The sequence below is a fragment of the Glycine max genome, chromosome 17, assembly GCF_000004515.6.
Source record: "Glycine max cultivar Williams 82 chromosome 17, Glycine_max_v4.0, whole genome shotgun sequence".
Lineage (NCBI taxonomy): Eukaryota > Viridiplantae > Streptophyta > Magnoliopsida > Fabales > Fabaceae > Glycine > Glycine max.
The window spans coordinates 6,522,364-6,548,538 of NC_038253.2; the positions used below are offsets into that span (position 1 = coordinate 6,522,364).

The window sequence follows — 26,175 nt, forward strand, 5'->3', positions numbered from 1 at the left end:
TTCAATGATCATTTAAGTCTCAACATTAAACCAAACAGACGCCTAAACATCCTCGGCCAAAGCATCCAATACAAGTATATATAACAACTACAACCTTTTGGCATTCTCCTCGGTCGTTGCAACTTAGGGAAGAGCATGTAGCCGCAGCCACTCGAAACACCCACAAAGGTAAAAGGTTGGAAATAAACATTTAGACATTGATGAAATAATCAAATAAATATATTCGATGACTCGAGCATGCACAAGAGTGAATTTCTATTTGCACAAGAGTTTAGTGAAGAAAAAAGTTATTCAGCCCCAGGAAGAAGCTTCGTGCTAGATTGGCTGGTTGTGCCAAAACTTCTCACAGCCGCAGGGATGACCCTTGACGGTGACAGCACCTCTGCGAACGAGAAGTTATACGAATCTGTTCCTAGTCTACTCTGCAACCACCCTTTGTTCCCAGAGAATCCATCAGCAACAATCCATGTGTTCTTAAAACCAAGGCTGGTTAGTGTTCTTCCAACTGTTTTTGCTACGTCCGAGTACCTAAGATCATCACAAAGTGAAAATGATGAAAAGCAAACTTAAATGGTTAAAATATGGTAGACATGGAACTGATGGAAGGGAACTCACGAATCCAAGATCACAACATTGGTGCCTTTGTTGATTTTCTTGAGATATGAAATCTTCAAAGCGACTATTTCAGCTTCCAATTTCTTCACATTCTTGACCTGCCCTCTGAGCTTGCTTGGCAGTTCTTCCAAACTGAAAGGTTACAACAAGTGATAGTGAGTGAATCATGTTAGAGTTTATTTTTTTTTGTTTTTTTCTCCCAGTAAGTGTTTGGTAGTAGATAAGAAAATAACTCAAAAGCTAAAGTTTTAGGTCCTGATTGGATAAACTTTTCCTTAAATACTTATTGAAGAAGAAAATAAAAAGGTAAAATGAAACAAATTTCTTTTTTAACCTAAAACTAATTTATGCATGAGTTAAAATAAACGTTCAGAGAAACTAAATGAGAAAACTTCTTAGTATGAGTAACACTTACGGAATGGCAACCATCCTGTTTTTAGCATTAGAGGGAAGGCGAGGGATACCAGCCTTGTCCTTATCTTTCTCTGACCTAATATCAATCAAAACGTAGTTTTGTGTGGATATCAAATCAAGGGCTTGAGCAGGAGTTAGGTCTCCTGCAAACAAATAGAAGCAGAAATATTAGACTCAGTTAAAGAAAGAAAGAAAAAAAAAACTAACATTAGTTACTCCATAATGAGGGTGTGGGGCTTGAAAGTTCATCAATATGCAACAGGTATGTTCAACCATAGAAACACAAAGTAATTTGCATCAAATCATGTCTAAGGTACCTTTGTAACCACGAAGATTAGACGAGATGACAGACCAGATAGGAGGAATTAGGAGGTAAGCAACAAATAGTGCTCCTGCTGTTCCAGCAATCACAGTAGGGTCTGAAGAAGATATGGTTTTGACGGTTGAGGAAGCTATTGGCTTGGCAACTTCAATCACCTTGGTTGTTTGTTGTGCAGCATCTGCCACTGTCTGAAATCAAAGAGAGTATCTTGATCAAGTTGATAAACTTGGTTCTTCAAAGGACAAGCAAATTATCAAAATGGTGAAACTTTGTTAAAGCTGAAACAAGTCTTTTATTAGGTAGTTGGCCTAAGCAAGTTCAATATGTTCTACAAAGCCTCAAGTCTCCATTATGGAACAGCATAGCAGAATCTAACTGAATATCTGACAAGAAAATTATAAATAAAAACAAAGAAACAAAAGAACTTGTCCAGTTCAAAAGAAAATATATCAATTCAGGTGTTTCCAAAGATTTTAACATTCCAAAGGTTGTACGGTTGCATCTTACGGGGTAAAATATAGTTAAAACCATTGATTAAATCAACTGTTAAAGGATCTGTACATTGTTATTCGATTATTACAAATTCTCATTTATGTAAGTTTATTGAATTTTACAATGCTTATCTTAAAAGTCATATGTACCATGATTTTTTTATTGGTTCAAACTTCAAAGTGTATAAAAGTTAAACCCATTATCCTCTGAAATGCATCTCTTTATTTTAGAAGAGTAAGATTAAAAAAATTTAATATCGTTTAGGGGGTAATTGGCAGGCACAACTAAAAGTAGAAACATGGAGATCAAACTCAACCCATGATTGGTTTCCAACCACTAGAGGCACAAAAGGGGAATTTTTTGCATCCCAAAAACTATTTAGCACACATGAACATTGCAAATATCTATATTCCAACAAGTTATCACTAACATTGTAGTTCAGTTAGTGCGGATAAAACAAATATGCCTATGAAACAGAGCGTAACCACAGAAAGTTAAGGAACAAAACCTTAGCAGCAGAGATAACAGGTTCAGTATCAACACCGGAGCTTTGGAGCGCTTCTTGGGCCTTCTTGGAAGCTTCGGAGATGGCAGGGGAAGCAATTTTCAAAGCTTCTTCTCCGGCCTGCTGAACTATTGGCAACGCCGTTTCGATGCCAGGCTTCAAAGCGTTCCCTATCACTTCAGCAATACGCTGTGCCGTGTCCAGCACACCCGAACCCACTTCCTGAACCTGATCCAGCGTTTTCTCCACCTATAAATAAATTCAGAATTTTGATTTTGGCCTAATCAACTTAATGGGTATGCGTGGAAATTGAGAGAAGTTGTTCAATTACTTGGGTGAGAGATGAGACAATCTGGTCTTTGGCGATGCTGACAGCGGCTTTGGCTTCGCTTGGAGGGGCGAAGAGAGCGAGCAGTGAAATGGTGGTTGAGGTAGGAAGTGATACTGCTACGTGGGAGCGTCTCAGTTGAGGTTTGCTGAAGGTGGTGGTGACTACAGTGTGTGGAGAAGTGGAAGGAGTTGTAAGAGAAGGTCTTGGAGTAGCAGAAGAAGCTAGGGCAGAAATCTCCATTGCTAGCTGCTACTCTCTCACTCACTAACTTTGGAGACTGGTTGGTCGATGAAGGATGATAGATCAACGAGTGATCAGAGATGTGTGGCCAAAATCTTAAGGGCTGCTAGAGTTTTCATTGCCTTTTATGTCCACCTATGCACCATCTACTATATTTGAGGCTCCAAAACTATCACCACTCCACGTGGCATGCTCTTTCGTGGACAAAGGCAAATTCTAACATCCAACTTGGAAGAGACACTTGTGCCACTTTGACTCTTCAATCCCTATCTAATAATCTATGAATATGTGATTATTAAAATGTTTAATTACTACTTTATGTTGGATGCCGGAAGGATAAGTTCGTGGCTCATACCATCATACCAACGGACACATGTTTGTGTTTATAAAATCATGAACAGTTAAATTTCTCAAGTTTTAATTGTGTTAGCTGAGTCTCCTAACATTAACTAAAACTTTACAATTAAGGACCAAATGTAAGTGTTTTAACCTTAAACTCACCTCATTTCACTTAAGCAAGACATAAAATCATTGATAGTTTAACATTGTTGAACCCAATTAAGAGTTCAATATATTTTTTTGTTACATATTGAAATTTATTCATTCACCCACCTAGAATGGGTATTGCCCGTTGGTTTCAATCCCATTGCTATTCGTTCCACCACTTGGGTGATTATTTTACATAATTCTAAAATTATTTTTTTATGGGAATAATTAATAATATAAAAGTAGTGGGAAGTTAATATGAGTTAAAAGGATGAGTTAAAAGAAAATGATTTTGGTTAAATTGATAATATAAAAATGATTGAATAAAAAAAATTAATAATATAAAAGTAGTGGGAAGTTAACATGAGTTAAAAAAATTAAAAATTTAAGAAATGATTTAAAGGTTAAATCATTTAATGGAAATGGAGAGTAATTAGTGGGTTGTTATCAAATTTTGGTTAGTGGGTCAGCTTTAATTTGTATCATTAAGGTGAGTTAATTATTGTTATTACTTTAGTATTATTAAAAATAAGGATAAAATGATCTAAAAGATGTGGAGATAAAACAGTTACACAAAATTATATCCCCTTCATATCTTATAAAAAAATTACAATTAAGGTGCTTAATTTTAATAAAAAAAATACACATAATATCTTAAAAATATAACTTACAATAAATTATTTATAATAATTTATGAACTGATAAAAAGATCTTAACATTTTTTTATGTATTGTATTGTATTACATCCACTGTGGGATCAACTTGTTTTAGGAGTAACTTTTTACCAGGAATAAGTCATGTTTAATTTATTTCACTTAATAATTTTTTATATACATTAAATTTTATTAATTTAACTATAGGTTTGAGAGTTTACATTAATTAGAAGTGTAGAAAAATCCATATATTTTAAAATTTATTTAATATTTTATCAAACAACTTTTGTTTAGAGGGTTTAAATTCAAATGGATGTCAATATTTCAAAAAATTTATTTTTGGTTCTCAACCAAAGAATATCATGGGTTCACCTAAAGAAAAATACAATTGTATAAATATAAGTAAATTTTGGTCATAAAATTACATGTTTAAGAATATTTAATTTATTTAACATTTTAATTGCACGATTTTTAATAAAAAAAAGAATTTTTAAAAAATACAAACTAATAAATAAGATATATGATAGCTTTAAGAAGTTTTAAATATTAATAATATAATTAAAAGTATATCATCTTATATTGTAATACACGCCAAACCCATACAATTATGAGTAAAAATAGGAGGCTCAAAGAAATAAGAATTATTTGTAACTCACTTGCATTAATATCCTACTTTTACCTTGTTAAACTCTTACTAATAATATTTAAATAATTTTTTTACATGCTTTTATCAATGCTACTTAAATTTTATTTATATTGATAATACTAATATAAAAGGAAGATAAACTCTTGAAAGTCACTGTAAAAATTGTTTTAATGTTTTTTTTTATTTCATCAGAAATTAATATATTTTATTTTTATTTACATTAATCCTATTAACAAAGGAAACTCGCAAATTTTCTATAATTCACTTGTATTGTGTAATTCGTGGTATGTCTCCAATTAATATCTATCATTTTAAAAATTTAATATAGACTAGGTATCTAAAAAAATTATGTATTCAACAATAGTATTAATAGATTATATTAAATTTTTAATAATTTCTATTGAGATTAATATAAAAAATTAATTAAAAATCTAAACTTCATAATAGAAATATTTTCAATGAGTTACTAAAAAAATTTACACAGTTAGTCTTTTCTTGTTTTAAGTTATACTTTAACATCAACCAATAATAGATTAAAAAAAATATTTATGTTTTGGTGCAAACGAAGAAATAACAAAAAGTTAAAGAAAATAAAAATGACACTGAGGAAAATCTGTAAAAACTAAATAATTTTAATATATAAGAGTGGATTATAAATAATTTATTTTTTCTTTTTTTAATAAGATTAATATAAGTAAAATTAAAATGTTCCACTGATGATGTAAATTTATTTTACTGTGTAGACATTAAACTATTATTATTATTTATTATTATAAATAACAGTGATCTAGTATTGATTTTTTTTATAGCAATTGACTAGTGGCAATAAAGTATTACAAAAAAAAAATTTAAATATCAACCATAATTTAACATATATCTCCTGGTGAAGCGTCTCAATTTAAGGAGTAAATCTTGTATACACTCGCGCAGTTCACCTTTGCACACAATCTTAAACCCTCCTCAACCCTCACAGACAGAGTCACAGTACCCATTTCGGCGTAACATGAATCGCGTTAAGGCAATTGCGTCTTCTCTCAGAACGCTTGAGTCGTCACTCGCTACCCGAGTTCTGGTAACTCGGAACCAGGTGACTCACTTCTCTCTCCACAATCCACTACCCCTTTTCGATAGGTCTCACCATTTACGTTTTCCCATCACTCACCACAAACTCTATTTTTCTACGAAACCGAAACCGAACTCCATTGTGGAGCTTCTTTTGACCAACGATTGGTCCCAAGCGTTAGAGCTCAAGTTAGAAAATCGTTTCCCATCTATGCCCCACGAAACCGTTCTTTACGTTATTAAGCGGTTGGATAAAAACCCAGAAAAAGCTTCGTGCTTTTTCAATTGGGTCTGTAAGAAAGTTTGGTTTAGGCCAAGTTGTTCGGTGTATAGCTTAATTGTTAGGATCTTAGCGGCCAAGGATACTATGAAGCAGTTTTGGGTTACTCTGAGGATGATGAAGGAAAATGGGTTTTTTCTCGACGAAGAAACATATTTGACCATATCTGTTGGCTTTAAGAGGGAAAAAATGGACAGTGACTCTGTTGCTTTGACCCACTTCTATAATCGGATGCTAGAGGAAAATGCAATGCAAAGTGTTGTCTCCAACGTGGTTGGTATCATTTCAAGGTCTGAATGGGGTGATGAGGTTGTGGGTGAACTTGCAAAGCTTGAAATTCAGCTGTCGGATAATTTTGTAATAAGGGTTTTGAAAGAGCTTCGAAAAACTCCGTTGAAGGCTTACAAGTTCTTTCATTGGGTTGGGAAGCAATCTGGTTATGAGCACGATACAGTGACATACAATGCAGTTGCAAGAGTTCTCCCGAGGGCTGAGTCAATTGAGGAGTTTTGGAGTGTTATCGAGGAGATGAAGAGAGTGGGTCATGAATTGGATATTGATACTTACATAAAGATAACGAGGCAGCTTCAAAGGAATAGGATGATGGAGGATGCTGTCAAGCTTTATGAGCTTATGATGGATGGTTCATGTAAGCCGTTGGTTCAGGATTGCAATATGCTTCTAAAGAGTATCTCTGCAAATGATAAGCCAAATTTGGATTTGGTTTTTAGGGTTGCTAAGAAATACGAGTCGACAGGGCACACTCTCTCCAAAGCTATCTATGATGGAATCCACAGGTCCTTGACAAGTGCTGGGAATTTTGATGAAGCCGAAAATATTGTTAGGACTATGAGAAATGCCGGCTATGAGCCTGATAACATCACCTACAGTCAAATGGTTTTTGGACTTTGTAAGATGAGGAGGTTTGAAGAAGCATGTAAAGTACTGGAGGATATGGAATCTAGTAGATGCATCCCTGATATAAAGACTTGGACTATCTTGATCCAAGGGCATTGTAGTGCCAATGAAGTAGATAAAGCATTACTTTGTTTTGCTAAGATGATTGAAAAGGGCTGCGATCCAGACGCTGATTTGTTGGATGTTCTGGCTGACGGTTTTCTTAGTCAAAAGAGAATAGAAGGTGCTTACGAGTTGGTTGCAGAGATAAGTAGGAAGTGTCGTATATCTCCATGGCAAGCTACATACAAGAAACTGATTGAAAAGCTATTAGGAGTCATGAAGTTTGAGGAAGCACTTGAACTTCTTCGTTTGATGAAGAGCCACAACTACCCTCCATACCATCTACCCTTTGTGCCTTATATTTCAAAGTTTGGGTCTGTGGAGGATGCCGAGGCATTCCTGAAGGCATTGAGTGTAAAAAGTTACCCATCACATATCGTTTACGTTCAGGTTTTTGAATCCTTATTCCGAGAAGGTAGACTCTCTGAGGCTAAAGATCTATTGTACAAGACTCCTCACCATATACGTACACATAGTAAAATCTGTAAACTTTTTGGTTCATCTGAGACAAAGAGTGACACTCAGGCTCAGCTGCTGCCTGATCCCTAGAAAGTTTTCTCTCCCCAGTATGCATGTCGTCTTTCTTCAAAATTCAAATGATTGATACTATCAAGTTTGATCAAGCTTTTGGGTGGATTTGGTCATTAGCTGTTGGAAAACCATGGGGCACAAGATAGGATGTCAGGCTAAGCTTCATTTTTAATTTATAAGAAATTTTCATATGTGACCAGTAGTGTTATAGTTAATGGCTATTTTTCAAAAGATTTATGCATTGCAGCTTTTTTGTTTTTCTAAAGGAGATGGATGTAAATGCTTGACAATTGATTTTGAGGCTTCTAATGTTAGTTTGTTGTTTATTACGTTGGCTTTAGTAATACTAGTTTGTAATTTCACTATTGAATTTCAACTGTGTTTTGACAAATGCCTGAGTCTTTCACTTTGGAACAAGAATGTTATTAATGAATCATTTTAATTGAACCATGGATCTCTCATGACTTTCCATTGTATGTTTTCTTATTGCCATCTTTAATTAGTCATGCTAGTATGAGGCAATGTTACTCAAGAGGTCAGAAGAATGATTGAATAAAGTTTAGCCAGAACCAATTTTAATTTTTATGAATGCTAGCAACACATCTTTCTGCTTGGATTATATCTTTCTACTTGACAGTTGATAAATGATCTTCTTGTACAGTTGGCAACCCTAGTAAATTATGATACCAGGTACTCCGACTCATTCAGATCAAAAAGATTTTCTCCTTTCTAAACCCTCTACTTTATGCATTTTTAATTTCACTTCATCGGATTTAAGCATCATTAAAAAATGAGAGTTCATATAGTACACAGTTCTTGTTAATATCAGTAGCTGCCTTGCTACTAAATAAGTTTCATGTTTACACGATACTGATCCTCTTTCTCCAGGAAAACTCAACATTACCAATTCAATGTTTCTTATCAGCCATGCAGGGCTACTAGCCGTCATGATTGCATACAACTCAAATGCGGCAAACTCATTGAGTGACACTGATTTTTGGGTAAATTTCGGAAATCATTTCAGACGTTCCATCTGTTTGTTCCTCTTTTTGTACTAAAGAAACTTAATATGGCTGCATTAAAAAATATTGGAACCAAAATGGAGGTTTTCTCGCTCATTCCTAACCAGCAAACAAATCAGCAGCCTCATGAAAATTAGATTCGTTCAATCCCTCTTCATTAACATAATTTGGAAGCATGACATTCTTAAATTCTAACCAATTCAGCGTGATTAGCCATAAGCTTAAAGTGACAACATGCACGAATGTGATATGGTTAAAACTTGCAGTATGCCTTTTAGTCTTTTTCTACAGGAAAGAAAAAGAAGATGCCGGGAACTCAGCATCTGTACAATTGTTTAAGATCCCTGTACGCATCAGTTCCTGAAAGCAGGCAATAATATTTCATAGTGAGCTTTAGGTTATGCTTGGATTCTCGTTCAAATTGCGGTGTACAAATTTCAAGATAAATCTAATGGTTCAGAAATTCAGTTTTACAAAAGGAAGGGTTTGGATGTTTTTTTTCAAATCTCATTTTGCTCCAAAAGTCTTTTTACAACAATAAAACAAACATGTACTAAATAGTTGGTAGACCAACATATGCTTTGATACCAGCTGTATAAAAAAAGGTATTTTAGTGTTTTAAATATTATTCTAAAAAATTATGATATAAAATAATTTTAATAATAAACAAATGGAATTTACTTTAGTAAGTATGAATACAATATATACAGGATTTTAAGTTTTAAACACATCAAGATCACAATTTTCTTGAGAAAAACATAATCAAGGATCCAATTATATATTTTTTAATTTAAAGACCTAATTAAAAAAATTCAAAAACTTCAAAGACTTACTAATTAATTTAACATTCCTAAATTAGCAATGTATTATTGAGATTCGTGTTAGAACCAACCAAGCCAATGGCTTGAAATCATAAAACGTAATTTAGGCTTTAAAATATTAGCAATACATTCTTTAAAATATACCCTTTATTATCAGCAAAATTCTATTATTATAATTTTATAGATCTCATTTCTTATTTATTAAATTTTATTTGTAGTTTACTAAAATTTAATTAATAATAAAGAATATATGTGAAGAAGTACATTAGAAAAAAGTATTTTATTAACACTTATTATCCACTTGGGTTGACCATAGTAGAGTAAGAGGATTTTCCATGTTGGCACTTTCCAAATGGTCACTCCTTATTTTTTTTATTTTTCATTTTTCCAAATCTTGATTTATAACGTTGTGAGAGATTATTAGTCCATTCCACTATACCCAACTCCTGTTGCTTAATGGTCACTACTTATTATGTTAACTCAAGGACAGAAATAAACTCATGGTCACAAAAATTAGGATAACAAAGACAAAATGCATTCCTATTTCCCAGTGACCAGAAAAAGGAGAAAGAAGTTGCGTCTGCTTCATATGTCAGATGTGAGGCCTTGCCTTCCACGAAAGTAACTAACATAACCATGGCCTCCTCATGAAGACAACGTTTTCTCAGTGCCATGAAGAAGAGGCCAGAGATCCAACAACACCAACACGAGCCACAAGACTTGGAAGTTCTGAAAGCCGTAGCACAAGCCTGGTACAGCCACTCCGGTACTTCCAAGCCCATGAGCGAGTTCTACGCTCACAGAAGAAACTTCAGAGGCAGCAAGCCTTCAAGGTTTAAGCTCGAAGCATTGAACAAGCCACAAGCTTCTTCTTCTTCTAGGGACACTACTACTATTTACTGGGATTTTCAGCAGTCTCTTTGGGACTCCTATGAGCTTGTCACAGTGTCCAGAAGGATTGAGACTGGGTTAACTTTGGATAACCCTTTTGATGAGTTGTGTGGTTCCGCTTCAATCCAACATAAGCGCAAGCCTGAGAGTAAGAATAGCCTCAGGAACCTGTTCAATCTTATGTCTTCTAGGAGATTTAATGCCCACAATACTCCACACCAAAAATAATACATGACTTTTATCTTCTATTATTTAATATTCATCCTGATATTATGGATTACTTCTGCTGATAGATTTAGATTTTATTTGTTATGGGCAAATATTAGTTATTAGTATTGTTAGTTTTTGTTAGTTAGAGGATTTGAACCGGTAAACTCTTTCCTTTTTCCTTCTTCCTTTACCACTAAATCAGCTTTATACCTCTGCCAAATTTTGATATTGATACTCACAAGTCACAAGAAGGAAGGTTGAAATAAACAATAATAAAGTAATAAACCATGGCATGCTATAATAAAAATAAGCTGTAGATATACCGATGTATATGCTTCATTAATAGTTCATGGGAAAGTTTAGTACTAATGTACTACTACATATATAAAACACTCCGGGGTTAAGCAAACATAATGGCTGGCTATGCAGGCATTTATTTCACACAATCATATTGCTGATTTTGATGTATGTATTTGGTAGTTTTTTTTTTTATGACAAACTAGGCTTGTGGCTATAAGCTTTCTTAAGGCCTATAGGTCTTCCACTTGTGCAATTCAAAGCCACCCTTGTTCTTCTTGGCGATGCACTGTTCCCTTTCAACATCCACAACTTCACCACCCTCAGTCTCAGGAGTGGTTTCATCATACTCAACCCTTTCATTAGAAAGGGTGTTGTGATGGCTGTGTTGGTTGCTGAAGGCTAGGTGAGCATTGGGGTAGCGAGGGACATCTGTGAGAACACTCTGTGTCCTATGAACTTTTGATATGTGGGCGTGGTAGTCCTCCGAGCGCAGCATTGTTTTCTAATGGTTAAGGATAGGTAGGAATAACAAGCACACGATTAATCTGCTATCACATGCTGCAATTTATAGCCAGAATGGCAGGTATAACAACCTTTTTTTATTCTAAAATTGATTTGCCTTGAATCTAATTCCTTGGATTTTTATCACTTCCAAAAGTAGATTCAACTCATTAAAGTAGATTCCATTGCTCCAAGGAATCTAATTCCATGGCAGAGCAAGCCACATAAGGGGGAAAGTAATCTCCAGCATACTCCTTTTAATACATTTTTTTTATTATTAATTGAAATTTATTAAAAAAATATGTAACTATGACCAAGACTCATTTAATAATAGTGTTTACTAACATTTGTCAATTGAGGGAAAGGGCAAGGGAGAGGCAGACTAGGTGTGTGTTTGGGAAACATTTGCCTCCAACATAAGCCACATTTAGTTCAATCCAAGATTGGAGTTTTCTTCTTTCTTTTTTTTTCTTAAGAAAGCTTAAAGGGATGTTTTGGGAATATATAAGGCTGACTTAGTGGTTGAGAATGATACCGAAGGCAGGGAGAGGTCTTAGGTTTGAATCTTTCCCGCTTACATTTTTAATAAAATTAATAAATTAACATTTATTGATAAAAAAGAAAAAAGTGACGCTTCGAAGCTTTAAAATGCTAACTAAACACACTAGAAAGTTGGAGCTAACATCTACCTAACAAATGGTACTGTAATGAAAAAGAAAATTGATAATGGTTCTTATACGGCCAGAATTGACATGTGAATAATTGAAAGTAGCTTGCATAGTAGAGAGACATATTTTGGGCCAAACAAGTAGAAAGTTATCTAGAGATAGAGAGATTCCTTTACTACAACTTTTTTAATTTGGATGTCAGTTCACACAATTCTTTTAAAGTTCTTGTCATGTATTCTTGTCAACACTAACATGATTCCATCCAAGAACAGAGCATTCTAGCAACAGATTGTTTTGGTAGACGGTGGACACAACACAACCCGCGACACCATTTTAAAAGGATTTATTATGAGCAATAATACACCAGCCTGTATATTTATATCGAGTACTCCATAAGGCTACGAAATTACGAATCTCCATTTAACACTCAGTATCCTTCCCTTACATGACGCAAATAATGCAATTTCAAAGACAAATATAGAGATGACTCTATATTACGACTTAAGAGAATGATGATGATAATAAAAAACCTAATGAATTACTATAAATTAGATTAGATTAGATTAAAAATAATCATTTTAAAGACATTACAATTAAAAATTTGAGATCTTCAAATTTAAAATGATCTTTCAAATTACAATCGATTTTTTATTCTCTGTAATTTGATAAAAAAAAACTGCAACCTGTCTGCCCAAACACCCTCTATTTAAATGCGGTTAGAATGATAAGAATACAAAATACTACCCTAATCTTTCATATATGACACGGTACTGTTCATAAGAAATAAATTGTAGAATTAAAATACACTACAACTTATTTCTTTTAATAAATAGGATCGTAGTACTAAACTAGAATTATTACTGTCGAGAAAATGTAAGAGGGTAAACAATTGGCTCCGAACTTTCTAATGCCCATTGAAATTGTTCTCTTATATTCTGCTATAACTCATCCTCAAAGACAAGATGGTGACAGGTATGAAGCCAATAATAAAAATAAAATATCACTTCTTGCCGGCATCATGCACCCCCTCGTACGATGAGGAGGAGGAAAAAGGCCGCAAGCCTTACTAAAAAAAATGAATAATTAATTATCCACCCTTCTTTTCAGGGGTCAATTAAAGCCCCACGGTTAGATAGAAATTGGCGATTTTAAAGTTTTAATATTTTATATAAATCAAAATAACAAGGCTTAAACTGTAAAGAAGCCCAAGTCGCCACCTTTACATAAACTACTATTAACTAACATTTCAACTAAAATACTGCTCGCCGTTGATTAAATCCATAACAACACGTTTGAGGCTTCCATTGTTTTTCTCAAGCAGCCTCTTATTCATCTCTGTCACGGGAACCCTGCACACACACCCCATCACTAATCAAAACAGTTTCCAGTTGAACTTTGATTAGTTAGAGGACCGAATGGAAAATTGGAGAAGAAGGGGGGGGGGGGGGGGGGGGGGGGGATAGAAGGTAAAGAACTTAAAATTGAAGGCATTTTGATGATAAAATAAAAGGTGAACAACCAGAACAACTTACCATCTCCCGTAACTCTGCAAGCAAATGGATGGTCCCACTACCACTCAGAAACACCACAGAGAAAGTCTAGGGATTGGTACAGATCGTACTCATTATTCCTCAAGATCTCCTTGTTCAAATCAACCTGTTTAAAACCCATCTCCTCAAGCTCTTTAAGTAGACTCTCCTCCACAGAATTAATTCCACCAGTCCCCATAGATGATGAAGGCACATCCACAGTTGAGGATTGCTGATTAGATGGAACAGCTGGGGTTGTTTCAGATAAATCAATAATAGGATAAGAAACTGATGAAGATGCCACAGGGGTTGCAGCAGGGGCTGAGGCAGCAGGGCCAACAAATGTAGCTTCATTTATAGGGAATTCATTTTCCAGCTCAAACCTTGGTTCATTATCAACCATTTGATTCACAGGTTCAATGGGAGCATTAGGATTGCGGGTTTGAAGAACAGTATCTTCCTCAGTAGGCTGGACATTGATATCTATAATCTGAGGTCCTTTAGAGCCACTGATATCAAGGGGAATATTCAAGTTCAGACCTTGAGAGGTATCATAAAATGAGTCCTGGAGAGATGCATCAACCTGTGCGTATGATAATACAAGAAAGCAAGGATATTATCACACCATTATGAGTAAAATCAAATGTCCCTCAGCCAGTATGAAGGAAAAAGAAATTCCTTCAACACTCTCATTTTACCTGTATAAGGACTCTCATTTTACCTGTATAAGGACCCAAACACGTTGGCCAAATTTATGTCCAGATGGAGTTGTCATCCTCCAGTATGATATGTATCGACCAGGTAACGGAGGTGCTGTAAAGTCAACTGCAATGTCAAGTTCCTTCTCCACAGGGACACCATCCTCGGGAACCTGGGATGTTTAATCAGAGAGAGCACTCAAAAACTAGCATGCCACAGATTCTACAACGAGCAAAAGAAACCCAGAGAAAAGCTAATAAACCTTAAAAGAAATAATTAAACTACAATATGAATATTTAGCAAACCTGTAAGTCAACTAAATGAAAGTCACTAAACTTGTCTCCTCCAATCCAAACAAGTTGAGTTCCCTTGGGCCAGACTATAGAGCCATTATTGCGTATCCGCCAGATCTTTGTAAATGCGGTAGACGGAGCCATCATTGTACCATCTATCACATTGACATCCAAAATAAACCGACTATCTAGCCTTGGCCTTGCATGCTTCAAAATGGCACCTTTCTTTAAAATATGTGGTGGTAATGTTGGCTGCAACATAAAAGAAAAAGGTTAAAATGAATAGACAGACAAGGAGGAAAAAAGACAAGTAATTGTTCAAAAGTGATTACAAAGTTTTTTGTATGTCCATATACGCATCGAGGGCCACGAGCAGATGCAGGGTGGTCCATTCTGATGTAATCTGTCCCATTACCCATTTCATTGAAACAAATGTTGCAAAGATCATAATTTTCCTTTCTGCACAAAGGACAACTTATCATTGAAACGCCCCTGAAAACAATTTCACCATAAATCCAAGCAAAACAAAGTACTTACACTTTGGATTTGAAACGAGGTCCAGTTATTGGATAGACACCACAGCCATCACAGCGGACCCCCTTATGGAACATACCAGACATTGCATCAGTGTGACTATGGCTCCTTTTAAATGGGGGCATTTTATAGTTTCCAGGAAGTGGAGGTGGCCAAGAATAATATGACCCAGGACAGTCAATGAAAGCACCAGAAGTCAATGATGTAGTCTGGGTAGAATTGTTATTAGGACCAGCAGAACTTGAGCATATCCCACTATTGTCATCCTTACTAGCAGAACTATTGACAGCCAGCATTTCACCCTTCTTGCCATCACCATCAGGGAACTGAGCTAAAAAAGGATCAAAAGGAGGGACATTGAGATCAACAGGGGCAACTCCTGCCTCCACTTGTTGAGTGGCATTGAAAGCCAAGTCTGCAGATGGGATCTGTTGACCTCTTGCTTCAAAAGTGATAGGTTCTTCAGGAACACCATTTTTTGTGAATGGACCGGTTGAAACATGAGGCTGGCAATGAGAATTTAGAACAGATTTTCGGGAAATTAAATCAGTGAGATGTTGCAGCTGATTTGAAGATGCAGCATTTGAACGTGATAAATTAGAAAGAAACTCGCGTAGTGGTTCAGGCACTAGGGAAATTAAATCAGTGAGATTTGCAGGCAGCTGACTTGAGGATGCAGAATTTGAACTTGATAAATTGGAAAGAAACTGGCATATTGGCTCAGGCACAGAGCATGAGATGTCAACTTTAACAGCATTTCCACTCAGAGATGGGTTTGGAATTGGAGATCTCAACAGGGTGGCACTATCACTATTGACACTGGCATTGGAAGCTGAGTCCACATGTGAAGATTGTGGACCCATTGCTTTAGGGATAGGTTCTTCAGGAACACTAGTTTTTGAACTTCTACCAGCTGCATCACCAGGCTGGATTAGTCCCATTTTCAAAATTGAATCAGCAAGATTATCAACCACAGGACTTGAAGATGCTGCTTTTTTAGAAAGATGTTCACGTAGCATAGCATTTCTAAACAGAAATGGGCTTGAGGCAGGACAAGATTCTATGGGGGTGGCACTTCCACTAGACCCAGCATTTGATTTACCCCCACTGTCATTGTTCATGTGTACATCAATTTTCAAGAACTTCAATTGCTGCCTCATCACATCACGCAATTCATCATCATCAACTAGAGTCACCAAGTCACCATCTTCATCAACATATCTCAGAATTAAATTTGCATCAGCACTGAAACTGAAGATAGAACATATCTTTGCCCTCAAGTCAACCATGTCAAGTTCCAGCCGATTATTCTCATCAACACGAGCACTGAAGCGCCTGAGGGTATCTCCATATTTCACCTGTCCAACAAAAAGTGATGCATTGTGCAATCCAATAAGCAAACATTTGCATGGTTATAGAACCACTCATTAAGACTTAACCAAAATGATACCCAGCTATGATATGTCAAAAGCCACAAGAGTTTTTTTATCAGCAAAGTATTGCACCAAATTTTTTTATGAAATTTCACAACGTCTGTAGGTCTTCCACAAATCACACATTATACTAAAAGATTACCAGCAAAATTAAAAAGTACGACCATACATCTGATCAAATGGATCCTTTTTAATGGTGAATGATCAACAGAATCCTTGATACATTAATCCAAAATATACCATCAATAAAACTAAAACAGTGCCCCAGTAAAATGAAAAATCCACTGGGCATATCAATTTTAATACAACTAGAAATTCATAAAAGTGAATCGGTCTAACCACATAAGGCAACCTTAGCAAAAAAACCATGAAACATCAAGCAAATGCCAGGAATGAATTGATTTTCATGAAACACGCACTAATTTGTTTTCTAGGCAAAACCAAATTGTTCACACCGAAACCTAACAAGCATTGGGGTTGGAGCCCCGTGCGTCTTTTCAAAACTCACTACATATAAATGGGTATAAAATCATAGTTCCATGCTCCGATCATCAAGACAATAAAATTAAAGGCGAGACTAGAAAAGGATGCATGTCGATTTTTATTGAACACGGTTCTAACAAAATCAACAACGAAACGAAAACAATATAACAACTATCAGACTTAAAACTTCATATCAGCTAGCAAAATCGTCACAAAAAAAAAAACGATTCATCTTCGTTTTCTCCATGCAACAATATCTAGATGACTAAACGCAGTATATCACACAACAAAAGTAATAACAAAAAAAGAAGATAATTAAAGGCCGAAAAAAAAAGGGGAATTAGGATTGGAACCTTGATCACTAGAGCAGAGTCCATAGCTCTTGGAGCGACGAAGGGAAACGTAGAAGTTACACGGAAGAAAGAGAAAACACAGAAACCCTAACCCTAATCCGAGACGAGGCTTCTTCTTCGGAACAGAATTTGGAGAGAGTTGCCAAGCTTTTAGCGTACCGGTTAGCCGCTTTAAACTGAGAGCCGGGGAGTGACATATATACACTATAATGACTTTCCGAACAAGAAATTTCTCTATTTTCACATTTTTTTAATTTCCTAAATTCATATAACTTCGTGGCAAAGCTAACCACAAAGTTATGAAATTGGATTGATTACTGTACAAGTGAGTTACTGATCTAATAAGTAGGTTAATAATTGATTTGATTTGATATATATTAAAAAAAATTTAAATTATATATATATATATATATATATATTATATATAAGTATATATAACTAATATTATTTGATAAAAAAAAATTATTCATGCTTCAAAATTTAAAATAACAATTAAAGTATTAAAGTTAATAATACAAGTTTATAAATAATAATTCAATAGCATAATTACACAAGTCCCAAATTTTTTTGGAGCATTTTGGACCGATTTGTTTTGTTTTTTTTACGCGAAACATGTTTTAAAAACCGGATCGTCAAGTTTATTCCAAACCAGGCAAGTCTGACTGGATCATCCCATGACAAATACATGTTCAGTCCAATAACCAAACCAACATGTCACCGAATCTTAATTAGACTAATTCAACCAGTTAGATCAGACTAGGTTTTTGAATTATGAGTAAATGTACAATGCCAACATAATCTTATTTATTAGCATTGTTAAATGATTGAATCAAATAAAATTAAAAAACAGATTTTAAAAAACTGAAATCTAGTGTATCTATCTATATGTATAATTATAAAAGAACTTTTTTTCTATGAGATAATCCCTCTCAAAAAATAAAATTATTTTTCTTTTAATTCATACAAATATAATTATGATATTTCTAGATTGGAGATATAAAAAAAGTCAAATCAGATATATGAAAACAAGATGGATCATTGGGTGTATAAAAATGATGAAAACAAACCATGGATTCACCTTGGACAACAAGTAAAAACTTCTATTACATGAAATTGGTGTTATTGTTTCTTTTAATTTAAGGAGATGTGTAGTACTATTTATAAGAAAGATGAAAAAAGAAGAAAATAAAATTCGGTGCAGCAATTTCAACTCACACGGTCACACACTTAAAAATTATGCATTATTAATAAATTAAATTAGCTCAAGCAAGTATGGTTATCAAACTCTCGAGTTAACTCGCTAACTCTTACGAGTTTACGAGTCCACTTGTCCTCTGCGAGTTGACTCTTGAGTAAACTCTTTTTTTAGTAGACTCTGGGTAACTCTATGAACTCTAAGTAAACTCGGTAGACTCTCGAGTTTACCACCGCGTCAACAAGTTAGAAAGTTAACAAAATTAGACCAAAATGTAAGTAATTTTTTATTATTTTATGTGTGTTTAGCATTCAACATATCTTCATTGAGCATGTTTATTCTCAAATACAAAATTCTCACCTTTAATAATATCAAACCTCTTGTTCTCTAATAACATCAAACTCTCGATGAGAACGATCTACTACTACTATAACCTCTTGTCTACTACTGATGTATTATTACTAGACTTGGTTTAAATATTTTGAACTTTATGATTTACTATTTTTCTTTATTACATTGTTGAAATGTTTAATTAATATGTTTTTTATAGATATTTTGTTATTATTTTTATATGAAGTAGACTCTTACGAATCTGCAAGTTGAGTCTACGAGTCGAATTTATAGAACTCTCACGAGTGTAAACTCTCGAGTTTGATAACCTTGCAAACAAGACATTATCAATTTACCTTGTAGCATTCAATATCTTAAACTTTGAGTCTACAATAATAAAAAATCATTCATATTTCGTTAAAATTGATAATGATGTTAATTATTTAAAATAGAAAATTGAGAATTAAGAATAGGAAATATTTAATGAATATTAGTAAATGACGTCCAAGACACAGGTTACCACATTAGTCAAATTTATGAATATAATGAAATAGTTATTATAATCCTAAGCTTTGAATTATTTAAATTACTTAAAATTAGATATAATTATTTTTACATTTTTATGAAAAAATAAATATATTTTTGTCAGACAAAACTATGTATATATAATTAAAATGATATATAATATATGTGAACATTGTATTATTTAAATATATTAATATTTATAATGGTTTTAATATATTTTTAAATATTTACAATTTACAAACATATATATTAATTGTTCTTATATTAATATAAGAACTGAAAATTTTATTGAATTTTTTTTATCCACAAAAATCGAATACATATAATATTAAAAAATTTACCATAATTAACGTATTATATACAATTAATTGAGTTAAAATTTCTTACAAAAATTATTTAAAATAATAATAATATAAAAAATTGTAGATTATAAAATCGACTCATACCTGTACAAGACAAAGAGTATTAGGCTAGTTAAATAATCAAAGATGAAAATTTTGACTTTTTTTATTAAATTAGGTAAATGTTTATGTATTTTTTACAGTAATTTCATATTTAATTTTGAAAATCAATCAAAATTAAACGGAATATATATCCATAATACATATTAATAAAATATAATTTCAAACAAAAGTGTTTACAAAATAAATAAAGAGTTTAATGTTACATAACCACTTTCTCATAAATAAAAAACAAAAGTATTTCAAGTGTACGTCTATCTTTAAAATAGTTTTACACCAACTTTTATTCCACTTGATTTGATTGCACAATACATGTTTTTCTTCATTTTCTTTAGATGTTATGGGATTTGATTCCTCTAATGCAAGAAAAATACAATAAAATACACTAATAATTATTGATTAAAAAATCAATGACCGAGATTACAATTAATATATTTCATATTTTCAAATATTTGTACATGAAACACTAAAATTAACTTCTTTTTTTTGTTTTCTCTTTTTTAACAAATATTTAAAAACAAGAAACAAATAAAAAAATTAGATAGCAGTTTTATAATTAAAAGTGAAAAAAATAAGTATAGAAAACAAAAATATAATCGCTTTCTAAATTCACAAATTAAAAGTAGAAGAAACAAAATAAAATTTGACTAAAAAAAAACACCACAAATTTTTTTATATATTCACTTACACTTTCCACCTTTAACCCCACCATATATGATTATGCATAATTGATTATAACAAAGACTTTGCTTTATCAACAATGTGTGACATCACGACAAAAAAAAAATAATGATAGATTATTATGGTAATAAAAATAATAATTTTTTTAAAAAATAAAAGACATTTTAAGATAATTATTTTAAAAATCGTCTTAAAATTCAATTTTCAAAAAAAAAAATTTAAAATACTTAATTTTTAATCTATTTTTTAAAATAAACACAACCTTATATGTTATTTTTTTAAAATTATCTTAGAATTATAATTTTTTTAAGATGATTTTTTAAAACCGTCATTGTTATTCTAATCAAAATAGAATGTTCAAAATAACAGCCGTAAATTTTTTTTTCTAATAGTGTAAATAATATATGATCATAAATTACTTAAATATATATATATATATATATATATATATATATATATATATATATATATATATATATATATTAATTAAGATATATCAATTCTTTAAATAATCTTAATAGCTGACAGGTTAGTCTAAAAACACCTAATTAGTTGGGACCAAACTTGGAAATCAAGTATAGTTACCCTGGTGAAGAGAATGCTTTACTCAACCTCCCAACTTCTGCAAGAGATCCTTAGCCGCTGGCTGACAGGGATCAACTACCCCATGTCCATGAACCAGCTCAATGGCACGGGTGAATAATAAACTGGATATATTAACATATACTGAATCTAAAATTCTAAGAATAAAAACCTTTATCAAACCGAAGATTGGTCCGTAATTCTGCAGAGAGACGTTCGGATAGGTCTTCCTCCTTCGATTCTACAAGGCTACAACTACCATATGCTGATATGCAATTCAGATTACAAAATCTTCCAACTGGATCCGTTAAATAATCCATGCTATGGGATTCCTTAAACAAAACATTTGGGATTTCCTTTTCTAATTTTTAAAATTGTCAATTACATGCTAATGCTATTTTTTTTTTCTAATCGTCAGTACAAATTGTTTACGTGCTACCACAGGTCAGAACACTAGCCTATTTTATAAATTATTATAACAAGAAGGTTTCATCCCCAATAATAACCAAGAACATATGCTACTTAATTGCTTTGAACACTAACCAATTTAATTACAATTACTTCATTCATCGATAGGTGGCAAACAAGCTGATAAAGGTGGCACAAGCCAGACCCAAGAGCCCCTTCTCTGATCTGAATATAACGCTGACCAAATACCACGCCACATCAAGGAAAATTCGCCATCTTTGTTGAATCAAAACCCTGCGACGGAAACCTGCAAATGTAAGCAGCACCAAGACTGTGATAAATGTCACCATTGTTGCTCGGAAAGCCAACACCATCGCTGATGCAATAATAGTCACAAGCGCCACAACCATATAGAATCCTTCAATTTTGCGATCAAGTAACACGCAGACAAAACAGGACGCGGTCACGGCGATCAACAACGTTATGATTATGGAAATCTTGGTCATACTTTTGCAGGCTCTCACGAAAACACAGAAAGCCTAGGAAGACGCTAGCTAAGGTTTGACATAGAATAATAATGGTGTTGATACGAAATTTATATGTGACTGACTTGTAGTGCTTTATTTTTTGTTCATTGAATATGAACTATGTTATATTATTATGACAGGCATGTGCAGCACATGGAGTCATGAAGAGGTGGTTGGTTGCTAGTGGTAGCTTTGGTTTTGGTAATATATAATGCCTATGGCACACGAATTAGGGAATGAAAAAAAGGTAATATACCTAAAGCGACCTCCCAATCCCATCGTTATCTCGAATATTTCTGTCGTAGCTAGTTTTGATCTATCCAGCCCAACATACGACATAGGCATTAAACCGCGTTACATGATAGAAAACTATGATAAAAGGGAAAAATATCCGGAATTGATGTTATCAAATATATGATTGTATTAGATAACATATTTTAGTTAATTTTTAATTTTTTTTAATAATTAAAATTTTTATTTGATTGTTCGGTAAGTAAATTATTTTAATAATTTTTACTGTTTTTTAAAACGTTAATTTCTATCTTTTAGTTTTTTATATCTTTTTCACTTTTATGTTTGATATATTTTTTTTATCTTTTTTAAATAAATCATAATTTTATTATTTTTTTCATTTTATATTTTTTAATTACTTCAACAATTATTTTTATTGAATATTTTTAATTTTAACAAGTTAACTATTCAACTTTTAATTAATTTTACTAAATATAACCATAACCTCAAAAGTATAATCTTTCAAGTAGTACTGAAAAAGAAACTAGGAACATTTGTATACTAATCTATTATGTTTAAATGACATTTATATGGCTCAGTATTAGTGGGATTTTCACTTTTTCTAACATATATACTATTCTATTACTGTATTATTTAGATGGCATTTACATGGCTCACTATTATTGGGATTTTCTTGACATTCACCTGATAATAAAGGGAGTGCATGAAAAGCCTGTTTGTTTTTATCTTGTGATGTTTACAGTCCTGGATCTTTATACCTATAGTAATTATTTACAAATGTGATATGGCAAAAGAAACTAGGGGCAGACCCAGAGGGCATACAGGGAGAGTGAGGGCGTTTAAAAATTATGTGTCTACAGTTGCCATCAAAACTGAAAGCTTTTTCAATTTGGAGTTTATTCGGATCAAACTGTATAAAACAACCGAACGGTTGGAGACAAAAATGTAAAAGAAAAGAGATAGTAAATTATGTCTTGTGTACCTATTGCCTGTAAACTAAACTGCTATTCTTAATAGCGAAAGAGGAAATGATGTTACCATATGCAGGAACCAAAGAAGACAGAACAGGGAATAGCTATTTGGCAGCTGCTGCTGATCAAGAAAAGAATAGCTATGTGGACATAATCATCTCAGAAACATTCTTCATCCAAGAGGTGCCTCGTGCTAACCAGTCATTCTCTCCTTCTTCTTGCAACACTTGCGTGCTTTTTCTTTCTTCCTCTGCCAATATGTCTCTGGAAGTTCTCTAAGGTCACTGAAGTTGCAGCTCATTGAAGTGAGCATCCAGATAGCGCAAGGATTTCATCTCACAAACAGATGAGGGAAGAGACCCAATCTTGTTCAGCTGAATCATGAGCTTCTGTAAATTAAGTAATTCATATCCAATGTTTGTTGGCAAATATGTCAGGCTATTAAAGCCTGCATCTAGCTCTACCAATGACCTGATCATGATCATATAGCATAAAAATGGTTCAATCAATCATAGTTAAAACAACATTCATAGCTTGGACGCATGTGCAGAAATAAAAAGATGGTTTCAAATTTTGTGAGATATTTTCTAAAATATGTGGACAATTTTGAAGGTTGCAAGATGTAGAAATGATGTAGATAGTCAGGACCTTCCTTAAAATTCTAAAAATTTCCCAGCAGTTTCACTTATCAAAGTATAGCTTTGAAAATAATGGTGTTGATTCCTGAACGCACCTGCACAGGCAGGAAGAGCACAGAGCTTGTTCCCAGAGACATTAAGCTATTTCAACTTCTGCAACAAGCCAATTGATTCCTTGCAGGCATTTTCTTTTGGGTGGGGATCCATGGCGGTGTCAATGTGAATCAATGTTTTATGGCTTCAGACTATATAGTGGAGAACTCAGATTCCAAATAGCGGCTCTTCAGTTTGTTAGTTATAGTTCGTTTCTTTCATGTGTGGGCCCAAAATCACCAATATCTATTTGTTTTTTCGGGATCTTGCTTCCTCCACTCCCATTATTGCTTCCAAAATGCAATTGGACAGTAAGTTTTAGTCCGTGTTTAGTTACTTAGTTCGATATATGGTTTCTTTTAGTGTGTTGGACAAAATCACAAAAGGGATTTATAGTATATATGAAAATAAAACGTTCGTTTATTTAAATGTCAATTTATCTGGTTTCTTTATATTTTTTTATTATCTAGTTATTTGGATAATTATATTAGTATATATGGAGTTCTTTGTCAGTGCTTAAATATTTTTTTAACTTTTTGCATGCTTTCTTGATAAAATAATAAGACACAATAGCATTTGCCAAAAAAAAATTTAGATAACTCTAGCATTATTTTTAATTAAAATTAGAGTTTTATTTCAGTATTTTATATAATAAAAATTTACATAAAAAAAAATCGGGATTGTGCATTCTAATAGGCATTTTAGCTGATATGTTTAAGGTTTTTAATAGTCCAATATATGGCATGATTATTGGAAGTTTTGGACAAGTTTTTTTTATCGAACAATATTTGTTGTTAGTAATAGAAATTTGAATGCGTGACTTTTTTTTTTAAACGATCAAGTTAATCTTATAATTTTATATTTACACTATGTTTTCTAATCTCATGACATGTGCTAAAACCATATTGAATGAGAAACATCATATCTAGTGTGACTGTGTGAGGATTTTCATTCGGCAGGGGGAACGAGGCAAACAGCTCAGCTTGGAGGGATGATATTATGTATTTTCATGTTAGTTAGAGAGAATCTAAATTCATAAAAAAAAATTCTAATGTTTATAGGAACATACCCTTCTTTCTTATTGTTAAGCTATTGTTGCTAAGTTTCACCATTAGAACGTAATGAAATGGAATAAAGTTGCTTGAGAGCTGCTTCCAGAAGCAACTGTACCTTACAAAAAGAAAGAGAGAGAGAGAGACCTACCATTTTGATATACAATTTATACTAGAGAGGAAATTAAGCAACCCAATTCAATAAGAGGATAAAGATGCTTTAAGGGTATATATTCTTCCTCCCTCTTTTTTGTCGGACTATATGGCCCTGTAAAGGGGTTATATGATTTGGATGTGATCATGTGGTGTTTATGTTGTCAGCACCTAGCAGCTGAATCTCCGTATCTTTTGAAAGATTTATTATGCCTACTAATTTTTAGATTCACACTCATTTTCAACATTTGCTAATATTGAACTTGCTGCTAGGTTTGATTATTTTCAACATTTGCAAATTAGACTCTATAATTTTGAATGAATGGATAGTCCGCGAACTAAGGTAGTCCATAGACTTCATACATATTTCTGTACATAGAAGTATGTAATATATACGTTAACTAAGGTAGTGAGTGGTCTTTTGCATATCTTTCTCTTTTTTCTCCTTGCTTCCAACTCATATATGTTTTATACTAACAAATAAAATAAATAATGTGAACATGAGCCATCAGGAAGATAAAGCGCAGCAACTTGATTGTGACAGGGAAAACCACTTACGAAAATGACAAGGAATAGGTTGACAATGATGCTGACAATGCAGAGGAATCCGAGGGTGAAGAATTTGGGCAAGAAACTGATTGAAGAAGCTATGCATCAATACCCTCTCGCAAAAGTAGAGTAATATAAATGGAATTGTGTTAATATAACATTTTTAATCACTATGAGCAATCAAATTTAGTTATATTGATAAAATAATTTTCTAGTTATATCACATACTATAATTTGTATCCATGTCTCATTGTTTCATAATTTTTTCATCATACCCAATTTTTCTTTAATTATTTTGTAAGGATATGCTACTGTTGGAGCTACCTAATTAATTCATTGGATTTTGTAATTCCACATTTATAACATACTTCCATGATCCGTCAACATTTATGATTTATCTCTTGGGAGCACTTCATCTCTTTAA

At 33.1% G+C, this 26,175-nt stretch overlaps 5 protein-coding genes across 5 annotated transcripts; 2 read left to right on the forward strand and 3 right to left on the reverse strand.

Moving 5' to 3' along the window:
• Positions 1–200: 200 nt before the first annotated feature.
• Positions 201–2,987, reverse strand: CAS (calcium sensing receptor, chloroplastic-like). Its single transcript, NM_001252974.2, has 6 exons — positions 2,680–2,987; positions 2,352–2,597; positions 1,347–1,539; positions 1,031–1,172; positions 616–747; positions 201–528 (listed from the first exon to the last, which is right to left on the reverse strand). The coding sequence occupies exons 1-6, from the start codon at positions 2,917–2,919 to the stop codon at positions 288–290; spliced, it is 1,194 nt and encodes a 397-aa protein (NP_001239903.1). The 5' UTR covers positions 2,920–2,987; the 3' UTR covers positions 201–287.
• Positions 2,988–5,707: 2,720 nt separating this feature from the next.
• LOC100815857 (pentatricopeptide repeat-containing protein At3g48250, chloroplastic) lies at positions 5,708–7,615 on the forward strand. Its single transcript, XM_003550664.5, has one exon. It carries the CDS (start codon positions 5,708–5,710, stop codon positions 7,613–7,615), a length of 1,908 nt encoding a protein of 635 aa, XP_003550712.1.
• Positions 7,616–9,915: 2,300 nt separating this feature from the next.
• Positions 9,916–10,611, forward strand: LOC100813902 (uncharacterized). The gene has a single exon (XM_003549546.4). The coding sequence runs from the start codon at positions 10,113–10,115 to the stop codon at positions 10,557–10,559; it is 447 nt and encodes a 148-aa protein (XP_003549594.1). The 5' UTR covers positions 9,916–10,112; the 3' UTR covers positions 10,560–10,611.
• A 250-nt stretch (positions 10,612–10,861) lies between these two features.
• Positions 10,862–11,337, reverse strand: LOC100814969 (uncharacterized). Its single transcript, XM_003549548.5, has one exon. The coding sequence runs from the start codon at positions 11,335–11,337 to the stop codon at positions 11,065–11,067; it is 273 nt and encodes a 90-aa protein (XP_003549596.1). The 3' UTR covers positions 10,862–11,064.
• A 1,812-nt stretch (positions 11,338–13,149) lies between these two features.
• LOC100816395 (protein NBR1 homolog) lies at positions 13,150–17,571 on the reverse strand. Its single transcript, XM_006600552.4, has 7 exons — positions 17,335–17,571; positions 15,069–16,423; positions 14,864–14,990; positions 14,544–14,783; positions 14,261–14,410; positions 13,543–14,122; positions 13,150–13,359 (listed from the first exon to the last, which is right to left on the reverse strand). The coding sequence occupies exons 1-6, from the start codon at positions 17,356–17,358 to the stop codon at positions 13,580–13,582; spliced, it is 2,439 nt and encodes an 812-aa protein (XP_006600615.1). The 5' UTR covers positions 17,359–17,571; the 3' UTR covers positions 13,150–13,359; positions 13,543–13,579.
• Between the last annotated feature and the right edge of the window lie 8,604 nt (positions 17,572–26,175).

What these genes read in the sequence shown, in the direction of transcription:
- CAS (NM_001252974.2), bottom strand. Translation starts at nt 2,919, where the DNA reads ATGGAGATTTCTGCCCTAGCTTCTTCTGCTACTCCAAGACCTTCTCTT. An exon ending in TTGTCTCATCTCTCACCCAA is followed by an intron (nt 2,598 to 2,679) that starts GTAATTGAACAA and finishes ATTTATTTATAG; the next exon opens with GTGGAGAAAACGCTGGATCA. An exon ending in AATGTTGTGATCTTGGATTC is followed by an intron (nt 529 to 615) that starts GTGAGTTCCCTT and finishes TGATGATCTTAG; the next exon opens with GTACTCGGACGTAGCAAAAA.
- LOC100815857 (XM_003550664.5), top strand. Translation starts at nt 5,708, where the DNA reads ATGAATCGCGTTAAGGCAATTGCGTCTTCTCTCAGAACGCTTGAGTCG.
- LOC100813902 (XM_003549546.4), top strand. Translation starts at nt 10,113, where the DNA reads ATGAAGAAGAGGCCAGAGATCCAACAACACCAACACGAGCCACAAGAC.
- LOC100814969 (XM_003549548.5), bottom strand. Translation starts at nt 11,337, where the DNA reads ATGCTGCGCTCGGAGGACTACCACGCCCACATATCAAAAGTTCATAGG.
- LOC100816395 (XM_006600552.4), bottom strand. Translation starts at nt 17,358, where the DNA reads ATGGACTCTGCTCTAGTGATCAAG. An exon ending in ACTCTGCTCTAGTGATCAAG is followed by an intron (nt 16,424 to 17,334) that starts GTTCCAATCCTA and finishes TTTGTTGGACAG; the next exon opens with GTGAAATATGGAGATACCCT. An exon ending in GTGTTTGGGTCCTTATACAG is followed by an intron (nt 14,123 to 14,260) that starts GTAAAATGAGAG and finishes TCATACGCACAG; the next exon opens with GTTGATGCATCTCTCCAGGA.